We start from the raw sequence: 17,741 nt of genomic DNA, 5'->3' as shown, positions 1-17,741 counted from the left end.
ATTCGGTCCATAAAAATTATGAACAGAATCGGTGACAAAGGGCAGCCTTCGCGGAGTCCAATCCTCACTGGGAACGAATTCGACTTACTGCCGGCAATGCGGACCAGACTCTGACACCGGTCGTACAGGGACCGAACAGCCCTTACCAAGGGGCTCGGTACCCCGTACTCCCGGAGCACCCTCCACAGGACTCCCCTAGGCACACGGTCGAACGCCTTCTCCAAATCCACAAAACACATGTAGACTGGTTGGGCGAACTCCCATGCACCCTCGAGGACCCTGCCGAGGGTGTAGAGCTGGTCCACTGTTCCACGGCCGGGACGAAAACCACACTGCTCCTCCTGAATCCGAGATTCGACTTCCCGACGGAACCTCCTCTCCAGCACCCCTGAATAGACTTTACCGGGGAGGCTGAGGAGTGTGATCCCTCTATAATTGGAACACACCCTCCGGTCCCCCTTTTTAAAAAGGGGGACCACCACCCCGGTCTGCCAATCCAGAGGCACTGTCCCCGTTGTCCACGCGATGTTGTAGAGGCGTGTCAGCCATGACAGCCCTACGACATCCAGAGCCTTTAGGAACTCCGGGCGGATCTCATCTACCCCCGGGGCCTTGCCACCGAGGAGCTTACCAACCGCCTCAGTGACTTCAACCCCAGAAATTGAAGAGCCTACCTCAGAGTCCCCAGACTCTGCTTCCTCAAAGGAAGGCGTGTCGGTGGAATTGAGGAGGGCTTCAAAGCTCACTCACGACGTCCCGAGTCGAGGTCAGCAGTACACCATCTTCACTATACACAGTGTTAATGGTGCACTGCTTTCCTCTCCTCAGACGCCGGATGGTGGACCAGAATTTCCTCGAAGCCGTCCGGAAGTCGTTTTCCATGGCCTCGCCGAACTCCTCCCATGTCCGAGTTTTTGCCTCGGCGACCGCCGAAGCCGCAGTCCGCTTGGCCAGCCGGTACCTGTCAGCTGCCTCCGGAGTCCCACAGGCCAAAAAGGCCCGATAGGCCTCCTTCTTCAGCTTGACGGCATCCCTTACCACTGGTGTCCACCAGCGGGTTCGGGGATTGCCACCACGACAGGCACCAACCACCTTACGGCCACAGCTCCGATCGGCCGCCTCAACAATGGAGGTGCGGAACATGGTCCACTCGGACTCAATGTCCCCCACTTCCCCCGGGACAAGGGAGAAGTTCTGCCGGAGGTGGGTGTTGAAGCCCTTTCTGACAGGGGATTCCACCAGACGTTCCCAGCAGACCCTCACAATACATTTGGGCCTGCCAGGTCTGACCAGCATCTTCCCCCACCATCGGAGCCAACACACCACCAGGTGGTGGTCAGTTGACAGCTCCGCCCCTCTCTTCACCCGAGTGTCCAAAACATGCGGCCGCAAGTCCGATGACACGATCACAAAGTTGATCATCGAACTGCGGCCTAGGGTGTCCTGGTGCCAAGTGCACATATGGACACCCTTATGTTTGAACATGGTGTTTGTTATGGACAATCCGTGACGAGCACAGAAGTCCAATAACAGAACACCGCTCGGGTTCTGATCGGGGGGGGCCGTTCCTCCCAATCACGCCCCTCCAGGTCTCACTGTCATTGCCCACATGAGCGTTGAAGTCCCCCAGCAGAACGAGGGAGTCCCCAGAGGGGGCACTCTCCAGCACACCCTCCAAGGACTCCAAAAAGGGTGGGTACTCTGAACTGCTGTTTGGTGCATAAGCACAAACAACAGTCAGGACCCGTCCCCCCACCCGAAGGTGGAGGGAGGCTACCCTCTCGTCTACTGGGGTAAACCCCAGCGTACAGGCACCAAGCCTGGGGGCAATAAGTATGCCCACACCTGCTCGGCGCCTCTCACCGTGGGCAACTCCAGAGTGGAAGAGGGTCCAACCCCTCTCGAGAGGACTGGTATCAGAACCCAAACTGTGTGTGGAGGAGAGTTCAACTATATCTAGTTGGAACTTCTCTGCCTCACACACCAGCTCGGGCTCCTTCCCCGCCAGAGAGGTGACATTCCATGCCCCAAGAGTTAGCTTCTGTAGCTGGGGGTCGGACCGCCAAGACCCCCGCCTTTGGCTGCCGCCCAAATTGCTACGCACCTGACCCCTTTGGCCCTTCCCACAGGTGGTGAGCCCATGGGAAGGCGGACCCACGTTGCCTTTTCGGGCTGTGCCCGGCCGGACCCCATGGGAAAAGGCCCGGCCACCAGACGCTCGCCTTCGAGCCCCACCCCCAGGCCTGGCTCCAGGGGGGGGCCCCAGTAACCCGCGTCCGGGCAGGGGAAACTTGGATCCTGTAATTTTCTCCATCATAAGGGGTCTTGTGAGCCATTCTTTGTCTGGCCCCTCACCTAGGACCTGTTTGCCATGGGTGACCCTGCCAGGGGCTTAAAGCCCCCAGACAACATAGCTCCTAGGATCATTGGGACACGCAAACCCCTCCACCACGATAAGGTGATGACTCAAGGACTTGAGAAGCAAAATTGTGAGAAGGCATGGGCAATCTCAAGGCTACAAGTCCCTCTCCAAAGACCTGAATGTTCTTGTGTCTACCGTGCGCTTTGTGTCATCAATAAGTGTAAAGCCCATGGCACTGTGGCTAACCTCCCTAGATGTGGAGGGAAAAGATAAATTGACGAGAGATTTCAACGAAAGATTGTGCGGATGGTGGATAAAGAACCTCGGCTAACATCCAAACAAGTTCAAGCTTTCCTGCAGTCCGAGGGTACAACAGTGTCAAGCTGTACTATCCGTCGGCATCTGAATGAAAAGGGCTTCTATGGTAGAATACCCAGGAAGACCCCACTTCTGACCCAGATACATAAAAAAGTCAGGCTGGAGTTTGCCAAAACTTACCTGAGAAAGCTAAAAACATTTTGGAAGAATGTTCTCTGGTCAGATGAGACAAAAGTAGAGCTTTTGGGAAAAGGCATCAACATAGAGTTTCCGGGGAAAAAAACAAGGCCTTCAAAGAAAAAAGCACGGTCCCCAAAGTCAAACATGGCGAATGTTCCCTGATGTTTTGGGGTTGCTTTGCTTCCTCTGGCACTGGACTGCTTGACCGTGTGCATGGCATTATGAAGTCTGAAGACCACCAAGAAATTTTGCAGCATAATGTAGGGCCCAGTGTGAGAAAGCTGGGTCTCCCATCAGAGGTCATGGGTCTTCCAGCAGGACAATGACCCAAACACACTTCAAAAAGCACTACAAAATGGTTTGAGAGAAAGCACTGGAGATTTCTAAAGTGGCCAGCAATGAGTCAAGAGCTGAATCTCATAGAACACCTGTGGAGTGGATGGCAGTTTAGAGAAGGCACCCTTCAAATCTCAGAGACCTGGGACAGCTGGCCAAAGAAGAATGGTCTAAAATTCCAGCACAGCATTGTAAGAAACTCACTGATAGATACCGGTGTATTGTATAAGTGATTGTTCGCAGTTATTTTGTCTAAAGGTTGTGCTACCAAGTATTAGGCTGAAGGTGCCAATACTTTCGTACCACATATTTTTGGAGTTTTGTGTAAAATGATGAGGATTTTTTTTCCCATTATCCTTTGTGTTTTTTCATTGCAAGCAAAATAAATGAAGATATTACTACCAAAGCATTTGTAATTGCAATCATTTTCTAGGAGAAATAGAGAATTATCTGACAGAATTGGTCAGCAGTGTAATTGATATGAATTTAATGTTGGAATTCAGAATGACTAAGTCTTATTAAAACACATGAACTCTAAATCATTCTACAGTAGGATACAAATGTGTTTGTTGTCCATACACATGTATTTAATGCAATCTTACCATAACTCCAAACATCACTCTGATGAGTGAACTTCCTGTAATGAATACACTCCAGGGCCATCCATTTAATGGGCATCTGTCAGGGTAACCAGTGACACATTACTTCACAACACAAAAAAAAAAAATCACCAGGGATTGTCCCTTTTCATTGAATTTGAGTGGAAACCGATCAAAATGATTGATTATGTAAAATTAAGTGCTACAGCAGAAGTGAGAGCTCCATGACTGATATGAATGCTCTTTAAATACTTAGTTAAAGCTCCTGTTACCAGGCCGTAAACTATTTTCAAATGTCCATATAAACTCCGAACCATTGTTATTGTTATGACTAACGTTAAACAACAACAATAGGTCAATGTATAATATTTAATAACCAAGATCCTTACAGCTTATAAATACATGCGGGACAATGAAACACAAATAATGCCGATTATTTATTGTACTTTTAACTCTTAACTTTTAACTCTTTAACTCTAGCATACCGCAGGGATTTTTAGACCGTGACGTCGCCATCTTAACGCCGAAGTGGGACATTATAGACACGCCCTCACATACAATCCATGTTATTTCTGTTTGTTTTCTCCGGTAATCTTTCAAAAACGAACACGCCGATCAAACACTGCTGCTATGAAACTTGTAGAAACGACAATACGACATATGAAGGATGTTTTCTTCATATGTTTCCCGAAACCAAAAACCCGGAGGAAAACAATGTGAAGAATGAATCAACTTGCGTGGTCGTCCAAAATACCAGTGTAATGCCAGCAAGGTGAAGCAATTCACATTTCATATGCAGTAAACGTTTTGTTGGGGGCCATGGCGCTACAGAGGATGAAGAGGTAAGCCATTTTGATATTTTTACTTATTTTTTAGCGTGGTGTTTTGCCGTGCTGCTTCTTTCTGACAATGAATGACCTGAAAAAAATTTTAACAATTAAAATGGTATCTGACTGCCACTGTTCTGTTTTCTGTTGTAAAAGAAACAACTTTAGTAAGGGGAAAGTGTGAATAAATTATAGAATTAAGATTTGTTATTAATGAAAAAACTGAAAGGGTTTGTTGGCTATCACTGAGTAGCATTTGCGATCGCTACACAAAAATAGCAATGTAAATTGCCCCCAAGAACAGTAGGAGACATAAGACAACCAGAGGATATAATATACTGGTATAATAAAGAGTCAGTGGCGTAAGGCAATGTACACAAGGAGTCGATAAAAAAGCTAACTCTGGATCAGGTCATCTCTTTTTCCCGTCTTTTCAGCCCTCGACACTTAAGCCATCTCTAACTGAACATTTATATGTTCTTCTACATCTTTACCAGTGAATTTGGCTCCAGGGACATCATTTTCGGACAGAATTTGTAGGATTAGATCAGAAAACATCTCGTTCATACACTATTTCCATTAATTTGGTATTAGGGACAAACGGGAGGTCGACCCGCCTAGCAACAATTGTTAACTTCATGAATATTAATGAGAAAAAGTGACGTGTTGCTTGTAGTATGCCATTCAAATTAGTTTGTCACGAGCATATGTCCACTCCATTTGAACTGGGAGGCCTGGAAACCACTGAAGGAATGTTGGTGAGTCGTTCATTCGTTCCTCCCAGTCAAAAATGCATTGGATGTCTAGCGCTGTCAATGGCAGCCAATGAGTTAAATGTAAATTCAGGCATCAGGCAGTTTCTCAATGGCGTACCGCAAGCAACACATCACTTCCGCTCATTAATATTCATGACATTAGCTACTGTTGCTAAGTAGGGACAAGCCACCGTTTGTCCCTAATAGGAAACAAATGGAAATCGTGTACGAAGGAGATGTTTACAGAGCTAAACCTACCAATTCTCTCCGAAAATGATGTGTCTGGTGCCAAATTCACTGGCAAAGATGTGGAAGAACATAAAAATGTTCAGTTAAAGAGATGGCTTGAGTGTCGAAGGCTGAAAATGACGAAAAAAACGAGCTGACCTTAGCATAGCCTTAGCTTTTTTATCGACGCGACAGACAATGACATTCTCCTGTTTCAACAAGCTATCCTTTACCATCAGCACTGTTTTTCTTATATATCCTCTGGTTGTCCTACGTCTCTTACCGTTCTTGGGGGTAATTTAGTTAGCTTTGTATAGCGATCGCAAATGCTACTCAGTGACAGCCAACGAACACTTTTAATTTTTTCATTGATAACAAATCTTAATTCTATCAATTATTTACACTTCCCCCTTACTAAAGTTGTTTATTTATATTTCTATTTATATATATATGAAACAGAAACTGTAACACTGGCAGTCAGATACCATTGTAATTCTTTTCAGGTCATTCATTGTCAGACAGAAGCAGTACGGCACAACGTTACGCAAAAAAAAATAAGTTAAAAATACAAAAATGGCTTACCTCTTTGTCCTCTGAAAGACCATGACAACCCAACAAAATGTTTACTGCATATGAAATGTGAATGGATTCACCGAGCTGGTGTTAAGGTCCGTGCAAGTTGGTTCGGTCTTCATATTTTTTCCTCCCGAGTTTTTGTTTTCCGGAAACGTATGAAGGAAACATCCTTCATGTGTCGTAATGTCTAGAGTCGTTTCTACAAGTTCCAAAAAAGCAATGCGTGATCGGCATGTTCGTTTTTGAAACATTACTGGCGAAAAGTAGCACAAATTACGTTGTTTCTATGCGAGGGCGGGTCTATAGTGTCCCTTTTCGGCTTTACGATGAAACGTCACGGTCTAAAAATAGCATGCGTGCGGTACGCCATTAACAGAAGTCCAAGAAATGTGCGATTTCCATACTTAAATACTTTGTGCAACTGTTTTTCAAATGAATGCATCTATACTAGATGCTGTCTTTCTATTTAAAGCTTTCATTTGTCTCATGCAGTGAGTTATGTTGTTTGCCTCATTTACAGTAAATGCAAGTGTTTACCTTTCCTCCATCTGCATTATATTCCTTCTCATTCACATCTAGCAAGCGGGCTAAGCCAAAGTCAGTAATCTTGATATGGTTTGGAGATTTCACCAGGACGTTGCGAGCTGCCAGATCCCTGTGGACCAGCCTACGCTCCTCCAGATACATCATCCCCTGCAACACACGTGTGAATATAAGTTTAGAAAATACTGTACTCATTTATATGCAGTACGCAGCCACAGAGACATCAATGTTTACTGGCAGTGACCTGCAAAAATAAAAGCATGCAAGACTGAGTCGTGTTCAACATCACCGTCTGTCTTTGCCATCTCATCATTGCAGTGCTCTACAACCATCAAGACCCCATTAGCTTTTTCATAATTATTGTTGCAATCATCATTACTACCACACTGTTATTTCCATGCAAACTCTCATTAATCAACAACCCAAGTGTAGAAAAGCCCTTTATGTTGTAAAATTGCAATAACAACAGCCTCCATATGCATCAATATAGTGAAGGATTTTCAATTAAAACAGGATCCATAGGCGTAAGAAGAAACTCAGTATAGCCAGCGCATTTAATAATGAAACAAGAAAACACCCAGTCGCATACTGTTGCCATAACAAACTTTAATTAAAAATGATTACCTGCCTAATAAAGGCAAGCAAACAAGTTTAGATGAGCTTGCCTTGGTTCATATTTGGTACTTAATGCTGGCACCACACGTGATTATCTTGAGGAAGTTAGAAGGCAATCTAACACTCCCACACACTCATAGAATTAATACAAACTTTGCATCACCAGAAGTTATGAAACATGCTCTGAAATATGTATTGCAAATGAGCTGTCTCAGAACAAATCTTGCTGACACAATTACAGAAATTTGTGAGAAAAACTACACAGTGGCAGAAGAATAAACTCCATACTGTAAAGGAAATAAATTGTTTTGATAAAAACACACCATAAAAGTCACCATAAAACAATCAAGTTAATGAACAAGAAGGCACATTTTTTTGTGGAATTCAATAAACATATAGTATTATTTATAAATTTGTGGTGGGGTGGGGGAATCTTCCCTGAAAAGCATGTCTTACTTTGAATGTCTTTGTTGTTTCTCAAATTCACGTTGTGGAAAATCCATATTTAAACTGTCAGAAACATGCATTAAGGAACCAAGATGTTGTGGACATTGTTTTTCATGTAACTCTGGAGGAAAAAACAATTCAGAGGCTTGTCCATACTAGATATCACACCTCCAGATGAACACTGCCTTTAAATCTGCAGGGATCAGACGTGGCAAGCCAGCAAACAAAGGAGAAATGTCAGGACTTTGTATCAAGAGAGTTTTCCCTCACATTACGAGGATGTTACAAAAGGGTGGGAACAAGGTTTTGCACTCCTAGATAACCAAGTAGTGTCATACGCTGGTACTATTTGGAAAGAAAAAAACAAAAGTTGATCCCCAAAGTCTACTATCGATAAAGTTCTTTCCTTCTCGCATAATATTTAAAACAAATTCAAATGTACACTTAATACCTATTCAAAATTTAACAAAAAGGTCCAGTATCTTCCCTTCTTTTTCAATACTATAGTATTTCATGTGCTGATTTTAAAAATACTTCTTTTAATTCTTTATAAGGCAAATGACTTTTTTCGTAATTGATTAAAAACTTAAATTCCCCATAGGGACTGGTGGACATCACATTTTGGGTCAAGTAGGCTATAGTATAAACATTTGGTAAACAAATGTGGCTTACATGACCCAATCCGTCATGTCCACAATTGCGGACAGCGGGTCTCAGTTAAAATTGTATTAAAATATTTCATTATTAATCATTTTTATATATTTTGGTACAGTTGGTACACAAGTGTGGTCAACATGATCCATAATGTGTTGTAGTCATATGTGGATGGCAGGTCTCAATAATAATTATATCATATTAGAGCTTGGAAAAATATCATTTGGCGATATATCGCTATTCTTTATGTCACGATCTGAGTATCGATACTATTTTTGTGAATATCGATGCTTTAGATACTTCTAATGTGCTGTGCCAATGCAGCACCAGCCATAAGCCAACAAACTAGAGATGTCCCAGTCCGATCACTCTGTCCTGCTGCTTTTCTTGGTCGGCAGTCCGCTTGAGATTGCTTGTTAAAGTTAACAATGAGTGACAGCTGTTGAGGCTTTGATGTCGCTAGAGAACCTTGGGAGCGCTATACTTGAAAAATGCTGCATCGTTGAGCTTGTTTTAACACTTGAGGTAGTGTGAGTGACAATTTATTGTGTGTGTGCGTGTGTGTGTGCAAGTGAGCAGTAAGAGTGGATTTGAGTGGACTGACTCAATGAAGCATTTAATAAAGACTAGCATTTTTCTATGATTCTGTTTGAAAAAAATAATTCAGTGGGACAAGTTTTTTTTTTTTCTTTGGAACCTTTTTTTTATATCGGATCGGGACTCGGTATAAAATGTGATGTGTTTTAAATAGTTTTTGTTCTTTTTTGCACAGGAACAGTTGCTGCAACAGTTAATGCACTTTTCAATGTAAAAAACAGACTAAATTTCAAATGGCAAATTTTCTATTAGATTGAGGTCTGGAGACTGGCAAGGTCACTCCAGAACCTTGCTATACTTTTAAGGCAGCCACTTCTTGGTCAGAGTGGCTGTGTGCTTCAGATCATTGTCATGTTGGAAGGTCCAGCCACTACCCATCTTCAAGTCTATCACTGAAAGAAAGAGGTTGTGGCTCAAAATATGACGATTCTATCGTAATCGATTGCAGTAGTTGTCAATGGCAGTCAATGAGTTACATCCTATTAAATTTAGGACATGATCCTTTCGACATCCGATGTAAAATTTGAGTCGTCATTTGTCTCGACATCTGACAACATGCTCGAAATACGACAATCTATGACGCCGTCACAATTTCATGGTTTTCCTACAACATGGACGCACGGCATATTTTTATGTGAGAAAGATCAACATGGGTTCAAGAAGGTTAGTGCAGGTGGTGAAAAAAGGAAAAAGGGGACATTTACCAGTGAAATTAAGATGCAAATGGTAGAAAAATATCAGCCAGGTTTGCGTGTCTGTGAACTGGTTGGCAATACAGCTGGAATATGTCTATGATTTTGACGTCCACCCTCTAGCTCAATTTGCCAGTCTTTATAAGTTACGGTGGCAATTCTTATTGTGCAACACAACACGGCTACTGTCCGCCGTAGTTGGCGCCAACATCAACATGAAAAGTAAGAGTAAAATCTCTTTCGCACCTCTCTCAATCTGTCATCAGTCACAGGGTGCATTCAAGAACAGCATGCAAATCACAACGGCCACATTAGAACCCGATTCGTTACATTATTATTATTAGATTATTATTTTTCCGATCTGTATTTATTATGTATTTGTTTTGTCATGTGTAATTGCTATTTGTAATTGTACCAGTGGATTTATTAAGGATTTAAGGTAGGTTTGCCGGCTGTGGAACAAATTAATCGAATTGTAATGTACAACCCCTAGCAAAAAGTATGGAATCACCAGTCTCGGACGAGCACTCAGTCAGACATTTTATCATGTAGAACAAACTCGGAAAAAAGCTTGAAAAAATAATGAATTAGTTTCAAAAGTGCAACTCTTAAGCATTCAGAAACACTAAAAGAAATGAATAAAAAACATTGTGATGGTCAGTAAATGTTACTTTTATAGAGCAAGTGCAGGGAAATATGTGGAATCACTCCATTCTGAGGAAAAAAATAATGAATCATGAGAAACAAACAAAGAAATAACATTCAAAACACATCTCTAGTTTTTGTAGCATCACCTCTGGCTTTTATGACAGCTTGCAGTCTCTGAGGTATGGACTTGAGTATTCTTCATCAATTTGGTGCCAACTCTCTTTGATTGCAGTTGCTAGACCATCTTTGCAGGTCAGAGCCTTGCCGTGGACTTTTTTTTCAATTTCCACCCCAGGTTTTCAATAGGGTTGAGATCTGGGCTATTTGCAGGCCATGACATTGACTGGATGCGTCTTTCTCCAAGGAATGCTTTAACAGTTTTAGCTCTGTGGCATGATCCATTGTCATCTTGGAACATGACAAACATATGTTCAATTGAAGGGATAAGAAAGCTGTCTAAAATTTCAATAAGAACTTGTGCATTTTTTGAAGATTTAACCACAGCCATCTCCCCAGTGCCTTTGCCTGACATGCAGCCCCGTATTATCAAGGACTGAGGGAATTTTGATGTTTTCGTCAGGCAGTCATCTTTGTAAATCTCACTGGAACGGCACCAAACCAAAGTTCCAGCATGATCACCTTGTCAAGAGTCAAGAATCTGCATTGGACAAGGTGTCAAGAGTCAAGATTCTGCATTGGACCACCACAATGTTTTTTATTCATTTCTTTTAGTGTTTCTGAATGCTAAAGAGTTGCACTTTTGATGTAATTCATTTTTTTATTCGAGAGTTTTATCTGAGTTTGTTCTACATGATAAAATGTCTGAGTGAGTGCTCATCCGAGACTGGTTATTCCATACTTTTTGCTGGGGGTTGTATTCTTATTGGAAAATCCCACTTGCTATACGACAATTTCGACTTACAAATCAGGTTCTGAAACAAATTGAATTCGTATGTAGACGTACCACTGTATATAGATATTTCTATCTATAGTTGTCAATGGCCATTGCCTGCCATTGACAACTATAGACGCCAATTCATTTAGACTAGGAACACTGGCAGTGAATGCTCATATTTCAGTGCCCTTCAAAGTGCTAGACCATCAATACATTTTGACTGGGAGTCAAAATGGATTGTGGCTCCCATTTTGACTGGGAGTCAAAATGGACTGGATGTCTATTGCTGTCAATGGCAGCCAATTAGACTCCGATAACGGGTTAAAGAGGTCATGAGAGCATGCGGTAGTCAAGATTATATCATACCACTATAGTTAAGAAAATGGCAGGAAAAGACTGTGACATGTCTGGATTCTTTGTGCTCAACCACCCCTTTAAAGGCAAAGAGAACAAGCTCGCGCAGAAAAATGTGACCTACTGCCACGGTTATTTATGCTTATTGCACAGACTCGCGGGGAACAAAACCGGGTTAAACAATATTTTTCCCCCTACGTGTTTTGGGAAGACAGATGCTGCTCTGAATGAAGTGAAGGGCTGAAGATCAAATCAATAGCAAGGAGAGAGTGGTGAAGTAGCACCATTCTTCACCACCTGGCACTTCCCATTGCAGTTAATTCTGACAAGAAAATAAATACACAGAGGAAGCTGACAAGACACTCAAGCAGCACACCCACCAAAATGTATAATCAAGCGATTCATCCCGAAGGAACGTGATTCATGATGAAACACTCCTAATGAGATTGAACACTCTCTGTTAGCATGTACTAGGGGCGTGGGAGAGAAGTACATTTACTGGGAATACGTCTTTAGAGTAACGCGATCTTAATGGCTTTTGATCTTCATTAAGCAAAAGTACTTATTTGTTGGACAATCCAAGTAATTAAAACAATTGTATACAGTTAAATTTGATCTATCAGTATCAAAATCAGGTATGTCATTAGTATAGGATATGGGAAATACTGTTCACTCTTTCAGCGCCTTAACAATAATATAAGTCCAATCATATGGCTTCTTTTCAGCCATCGCCATCAATAGCAGCCACTGAGTTAATTTTACATTTTAAGTATCTAATTAGTGTATCACAATTTGTTCAGGTCTTTTGTGTGTTTTACTGTCTTTTGTTTTCTTTTCAACCTGTCCTGTTCAGCTGCTTTGACACAGAGAATGTGAATCCTAGTGTTCTTTATTTCTCTGTCCTCTCAAAACCCTTTTCTGTCCTGCTGCATTCTCTGAACAAACAGCACAATATAAACAGACACAATGGGAGTACACCAAATTACACATAAAAACTGTTCATTTTATATGACACTCAGATTTTTTTTCCCATATCGAAGCAGCTCAACAGGACAGGTAAAAAAATGTATACAATTTTATAGCTAGTAAGTTTTTAATCAAGATCCCTCTGTATGTCCTTAAAAGCAACAGACGTTGTGTAGCATTCACAAAGATTTGGTTCATATATCAAAGCCCTTTAAATCTGTTAGTCGTATTGTTTTTTTTAAAAATTGTATTTAGATTTTTTATTATTATGCTCCAATCCCCCATTTTATTTAATTTAATTTATTTATTTATTTATTTTTGCTGGCCGGTGCAGTGGTGCAGGAAGATGAGTACTGAGGTTGCTGCAGCACCCTCTGGTGTTGGGGGGGAGTGTTTTGGTAGATTCTTTTTTCATGTTGTTAAAAATAAATAAAACTATTTAACTTTGGGGATTAAATAAATATGTTGAAAAAGGTTTTTTTTCACGTCACATTGAATGAGGCGCTATTGGAACGGAAACCTTAACTGTTGACATAGGAGGCGTTAACATGGCGCAAAAACAAATTTTTCTTTCAAAAACTTTTTTTTTTTTTTCGAAAATTGAATTTGAGGTCGAAAATGAAGATGATAATGATGATAGTTCTATAGTAGTGCCCAGCGAGGAAAAGTTTGCTACAGATTTAGACTGTGGAGTCCATATCATTGTTTTTTTGTTGCTGTTGAGATGCCGCCGTGCAGAACGCTGTTGGATAATAGTGTGTAATTTATTTAAGTGTTGTGAAAAGGGGGCTGTTAAACCGAGGCTTATTGGACCTTTTAGTTTTGAAATGTGTTCAAGTGTTTTTGCGCTGTCTAGCTGCAGGGATTTGTATTACAATACACGGGCACTTTTTTTTCCCAATAGAAAAACTCCAACACACACATTGTAGGTGAACTAGAACGTTGTCTTTATAGTAACCTAGTAGTAGTAAGTTTTCAGCATGCTTTGTCTGGAGAAATGCCGCGAGCATGACAAATTTGGACCGAAATGGCTGTTTATGGATGGGAAAAAATAAAAACGATCCTCAGCACCCACTGCTCTGAGGGACTTCCAGCGTCCCTCAGCCAGTATGTATGAATTTTAATTCAGACAAAACATACGCAAGAACAGTGTTTTTCAACAGGTGTGCCGCGGCACATATTGTGCGAGAGATCATCAGGTGTGCCGCAAGAAATGATCTAATGTCACATTTAAACATATATATTGTAATGTCTGTAACTGTGTGGGCCCTTGAAAGGGCCATCAGACTGCAGAGTGGTGACGTAGCAGGAAGCAAGCAAGGAGGGAGGGAGAACGGCGTGAGAGCAAGTTAGCGGTCGCATGTTGCGGATGCCGCTGTTATTTTGTTTATTATTTTCCATTGTTGCCACAATAAAGTGGGAAAGTCATCATTGACTCCTTTCCTTCCTATTTCCCCATACGGGGCTATTACAATATTTACAGTATTTACGTCGCCGGGCGGAGTTGCAGTAGGAAGGAAGGAAGGAGTAGGTAGAAAGTTCTCGGTTGTGCGCAGATGAGCGAAGTTTTCTCGTGTCGCGTTCAAAAACTGGTCGGATTTCTAGCCATCAAAGACCTTGCTGTCCGCGACAATGTGGATTGTGGACCCCAACACGTACTGCACATTATTTGGTTAGACTCGTCATGTGTCAATATACTCGAAAGTGTCCTTTCTATTTTATCCATATGTGACGACCGTCAATCCTCCCCCTGTGTTATATTACAACACATTGTTGAGAACAGCAAGGTGGCTAATGGCTAAAAATCCGAGCAGTTCTTGAACGCGACACGATCAGCACAACTCCATGGTGCCAAGCAAGTTTAAACGTCTTCTCCAAACGAAACACCCATCGCTTCAAAACAAGTCGATGGACTATTTTGTTCGCCTTCGTGAAATCAGAGAAACAGGCAACTTTTTTTGTAATATAAAAACTGCGATGGAAAATGAGAAAGCCCTCAAAGCCAGTTACCTTATTGCTTAATCCAAAAAGTCCGACACCGTGACAGAGACATTAATACTACCTGCCTACAAAGCCATTGTCTGCGAGATGCTCGGCCCTGATGTGGTTAAAGACATTGCTCAAGTCCCCCTGTCTCATAATTCTGAGGTTTTTCAAGCCTAACTTCTATATAAAAAAATAATAATAAAAACTAAGACTGGGAGCTGTTGAAGAATAAGGATATCGACTTTGTGTTCATCTAAACAGGCTCAAGTTTCACACTGAGTAAGTATACATACTGAGAAATTATTTTATAATTGAATATACTGTACAGAAAATAATTTTGGAACATTTTTGGTTTGTGGTGTGCCGCAAGATTTTTTCAAATGTAAAAACGTGCCGTGAGTCAAAAAAGGTTGAAAAACACTGCTCTAGAAGACAAATAAATAATGGAGACAACCAAAAGATCTAGACCAGATTAACGTATAAAGCAGTTCAGGATGTCTGTGTGTCTGTTATACTTCCTCATACCTACTGCCAGTCAACCTTTCACTGAGCAAACAGATTTCTCTTTGCATTTGAAAGAAACAGAATAAAGTCTGTAAATTAAGGGAAAACCAGTCCAAAACCTGGTCTAAAACGCCACTTTGCCTAGATTTAGTCAGCGTACAAAATAGGGCTCTGCGTTTCTTAACCTTCACCGAACCCCTGAGGCTTACTCACCGAACCCCTAGGGTTCGATCAAACCCTAGTTAAGAACCACTGATCTAGAGCAACGTATAAAGCAGTTCACACTTTCTGTAGGTCTGTTATACTTCCTCATACCTAGTGCAAGTCAACCTTCCACTGAGCAAACCAATTTCTCCTCCCAATAGATAGAGGGCTAGCATTTCAAATAAACGGAATAAAGTCTGTAAATTAAGGATAAACCAGTCCAAAGTGTGGTCTAAAATGCCACTTTGCTAGATTTAGTCAGAGTACAAAATAGGGCTCGGCATTTCTTAACCTTCACCGAACCCCTGAGGCTTACTCACCGAACCCCTAGGGTTCGATTGAACCCCAGTTAAGAACCACTGATCTAGAGCAACATATAAAGCATTAAGGATGGACATAGTAGAGGGTTGGGCAAACTATTCTACAAAGTGCAGTGGGTATGGGTTTCCGTTGCAACCCATCAAAAGGACATCTTTTCACCAATCTGGTGTCTTCCAAATGCAATCAGTTGATTGCAGTCAGGTGCTTCTTGTTTTTGCGGTCCCCTCATTGGTTATACTGCCTGTGCTGGATCAGTTGTAACAAGGACCAGGACCCTCTGCGGCCCTTGAAGACCGATTTGTCCTCCCCTGATACAGTACATAGAAGCAACATGCTTTGTCTTCAACAGTGAGAACTTCAACACAGATTCACCATACCATAAATGATAATACAATGTAACTACAAAATGCAATTCCTGAACAACTTAAGCGGGGGATGCTTTGCTCTGCAGTATCACTTTTCCGTTAATTCCTCTGACGGCTATAGCAATCAATTCCAATGACCTCTATAACCTTGAGGAGAAGTTACCGACCTTTGTTCCGTTTGTGCATTTCTAAATTGATTTGCAAGGCAATATTATAGGAACGCATCCATTCTAGCCCTGTAACAGGGATCTACAGTATTTACCTTATTTTTATTGATTTGATCTCAAAAGGAGGACTTAACAAAATAAAGCACGCCAAAACATTCTACTAAGATTAAATATATAGACTGCATACAGTGGTACCTCTACATACAAAGTTAATTTGTTCCAGGGCCTTGTTTGTCGAAGTCGAAATGATCATATGTCGAGCAGGATTTTCCCATAGGAATACATTATAATTCCATTAATTCATTCCACAGCCCAAAAACCTACACTAAATGCTTAGTAAATACTGCCGGTACTTTTACAAATGGCAATTACACATAGCAAAACAAATAAATTATAAGTAAAAATCGGAATAATATAATAATAATTATTATTTTTGTAACAATGTAACGAATCGGGTTCTAATGTTGCGGACGTTTTTTGCTGTACCTGAACGCACCATGCCCGAGAGCGGTGAGCTTGAGAGTTTCAGTTTCACTTTCAATGTTTTCTTGAGAACACCGTCAACTTTGGTGGTCAAGAGGTGTTTTGTGTTGAATAAGTTGTGAAATAAATGATAAAAACATGATGAAGCTGGCAATTTCTTTGGTGATGATGCCACAATAATAATTGTCATCTTAACTTATAAAGACTGGCGAACGGTGGTCGTAGGAGGACCATGGAGATGTATTGTTGAGCCAGTTCACGGATGCGCACCCCACGTTCATATTTTTCCATAATTTGCATCTTCATTTATCAGGAAATTGTCACCTTTTTCCTTGTTTCACCACCTGTACCAACATTTTTGAAACCTGTGTTGATTTTTCACGCAAGAAAATCCGCCGTGCGTTTGTCTGCGGTGCTGTCATGTCGTCGTATTTCGAGCATGTCGTTGGATGTAGAAATAAATGGCTAGTCAAATTTTACGTCGGATGTCGAAAAGATCGTGTGTCGAAGCGATTGTATGTCGAAGTACCACTGTGTGTATATATATATATAAAATATATATATGTAAATATGGCGGAAAACACAGACAAGACTGACATAGCAGTTTCTGCTCTTGCACCTCTGTTTAAAACAAACTGCTGTATTTTAAGCCAAAAGAACTGTTGTGTTTGATAGAACAATACAGTATGTCTATATGCTGCCATAGCAGATTTATGGCACACTGAGCCTCCGAACCATTTTTAATTTGTCCGTTTTACGCTGGAAACCCCCGTTTACAGACGTCGCGCAACCGGTTTTGTTTCAATCCAGCCATAAAAAGAAGGTAAGTAATTATATTTATTATTCAAAATGTCTGTCATTTTTACCTTAGAATCATTAAATCTCTGATATTTAGTTAAAAAAAAAAAACAAACAAACAAAAAAACAACTTTAAAAAATTATTCACTGGCATATTTGAAACTTTTAAACAAATTACGTCACAACGAAAAATTTGGCGTCTGTAAATAATCACGGATATCTACCTCATAACTATCGCTTAATTGTATTTTTTTTTTTTGTGACTGTCGCATTTTCCCCGATATTTTAGATGATAAATAATCGAACCAAACAAAGAAAAAA

The 17,741-nt window shown here is 41.3% G+C and overlaps 1 protein-coding gene across 1 annotated transcript in view; it reads right to left on the bottom strand.

Annotated features, from left to right (window-relative positions):
• LOC130927503 (receptor tyrosine-protein kinase erbB-4-like) overlaps positions 1 to 17,741 on the bottom strand; it is a 452,680-nt gene that overhangs the window by 36,809 nt on the left and 398,130 nt on the right. Inside the window, exons 21-22 of the mRNA XM_057853388.1 lie at positions 6,719 to 6,874; positions 3,799 to 3,874 (exon numbers count right to left, since the gene is read on the bottom strand). Coding sequence (XP_057709371.1) covers positions 3,799 to 3,874; positions 6,719 to 6,874 — 232 coding nt within the window. The remainder of the gene's footprint in view (positions 1 to 3,798; positions 3,875 to 6,718; positions 6,875 to 17,741) is intronic.

Source organism: Corythoichthys intestinalis, chromosome 12 (genome assembly GCF_030265065.1).
Source record: "Corythoichthys intestinalis isolate RoL2023-P3 chromosome 12, ASM3026506v1, whole genome shotgun sequence".
Taxonomy (NCBI): domain Eukaryota; kingdom Metazoa; phylum Chordata; class Actinopteri; order Syngnathiformes; family Syngnathidae; genus Corythoichthys; species Corythoichthys intestinalis.
The sequence above is the reverse complement of the archived record's forward strand: the minus strand, read 5'-3'. Positions and strand labels throughout refer to the sequence as shown.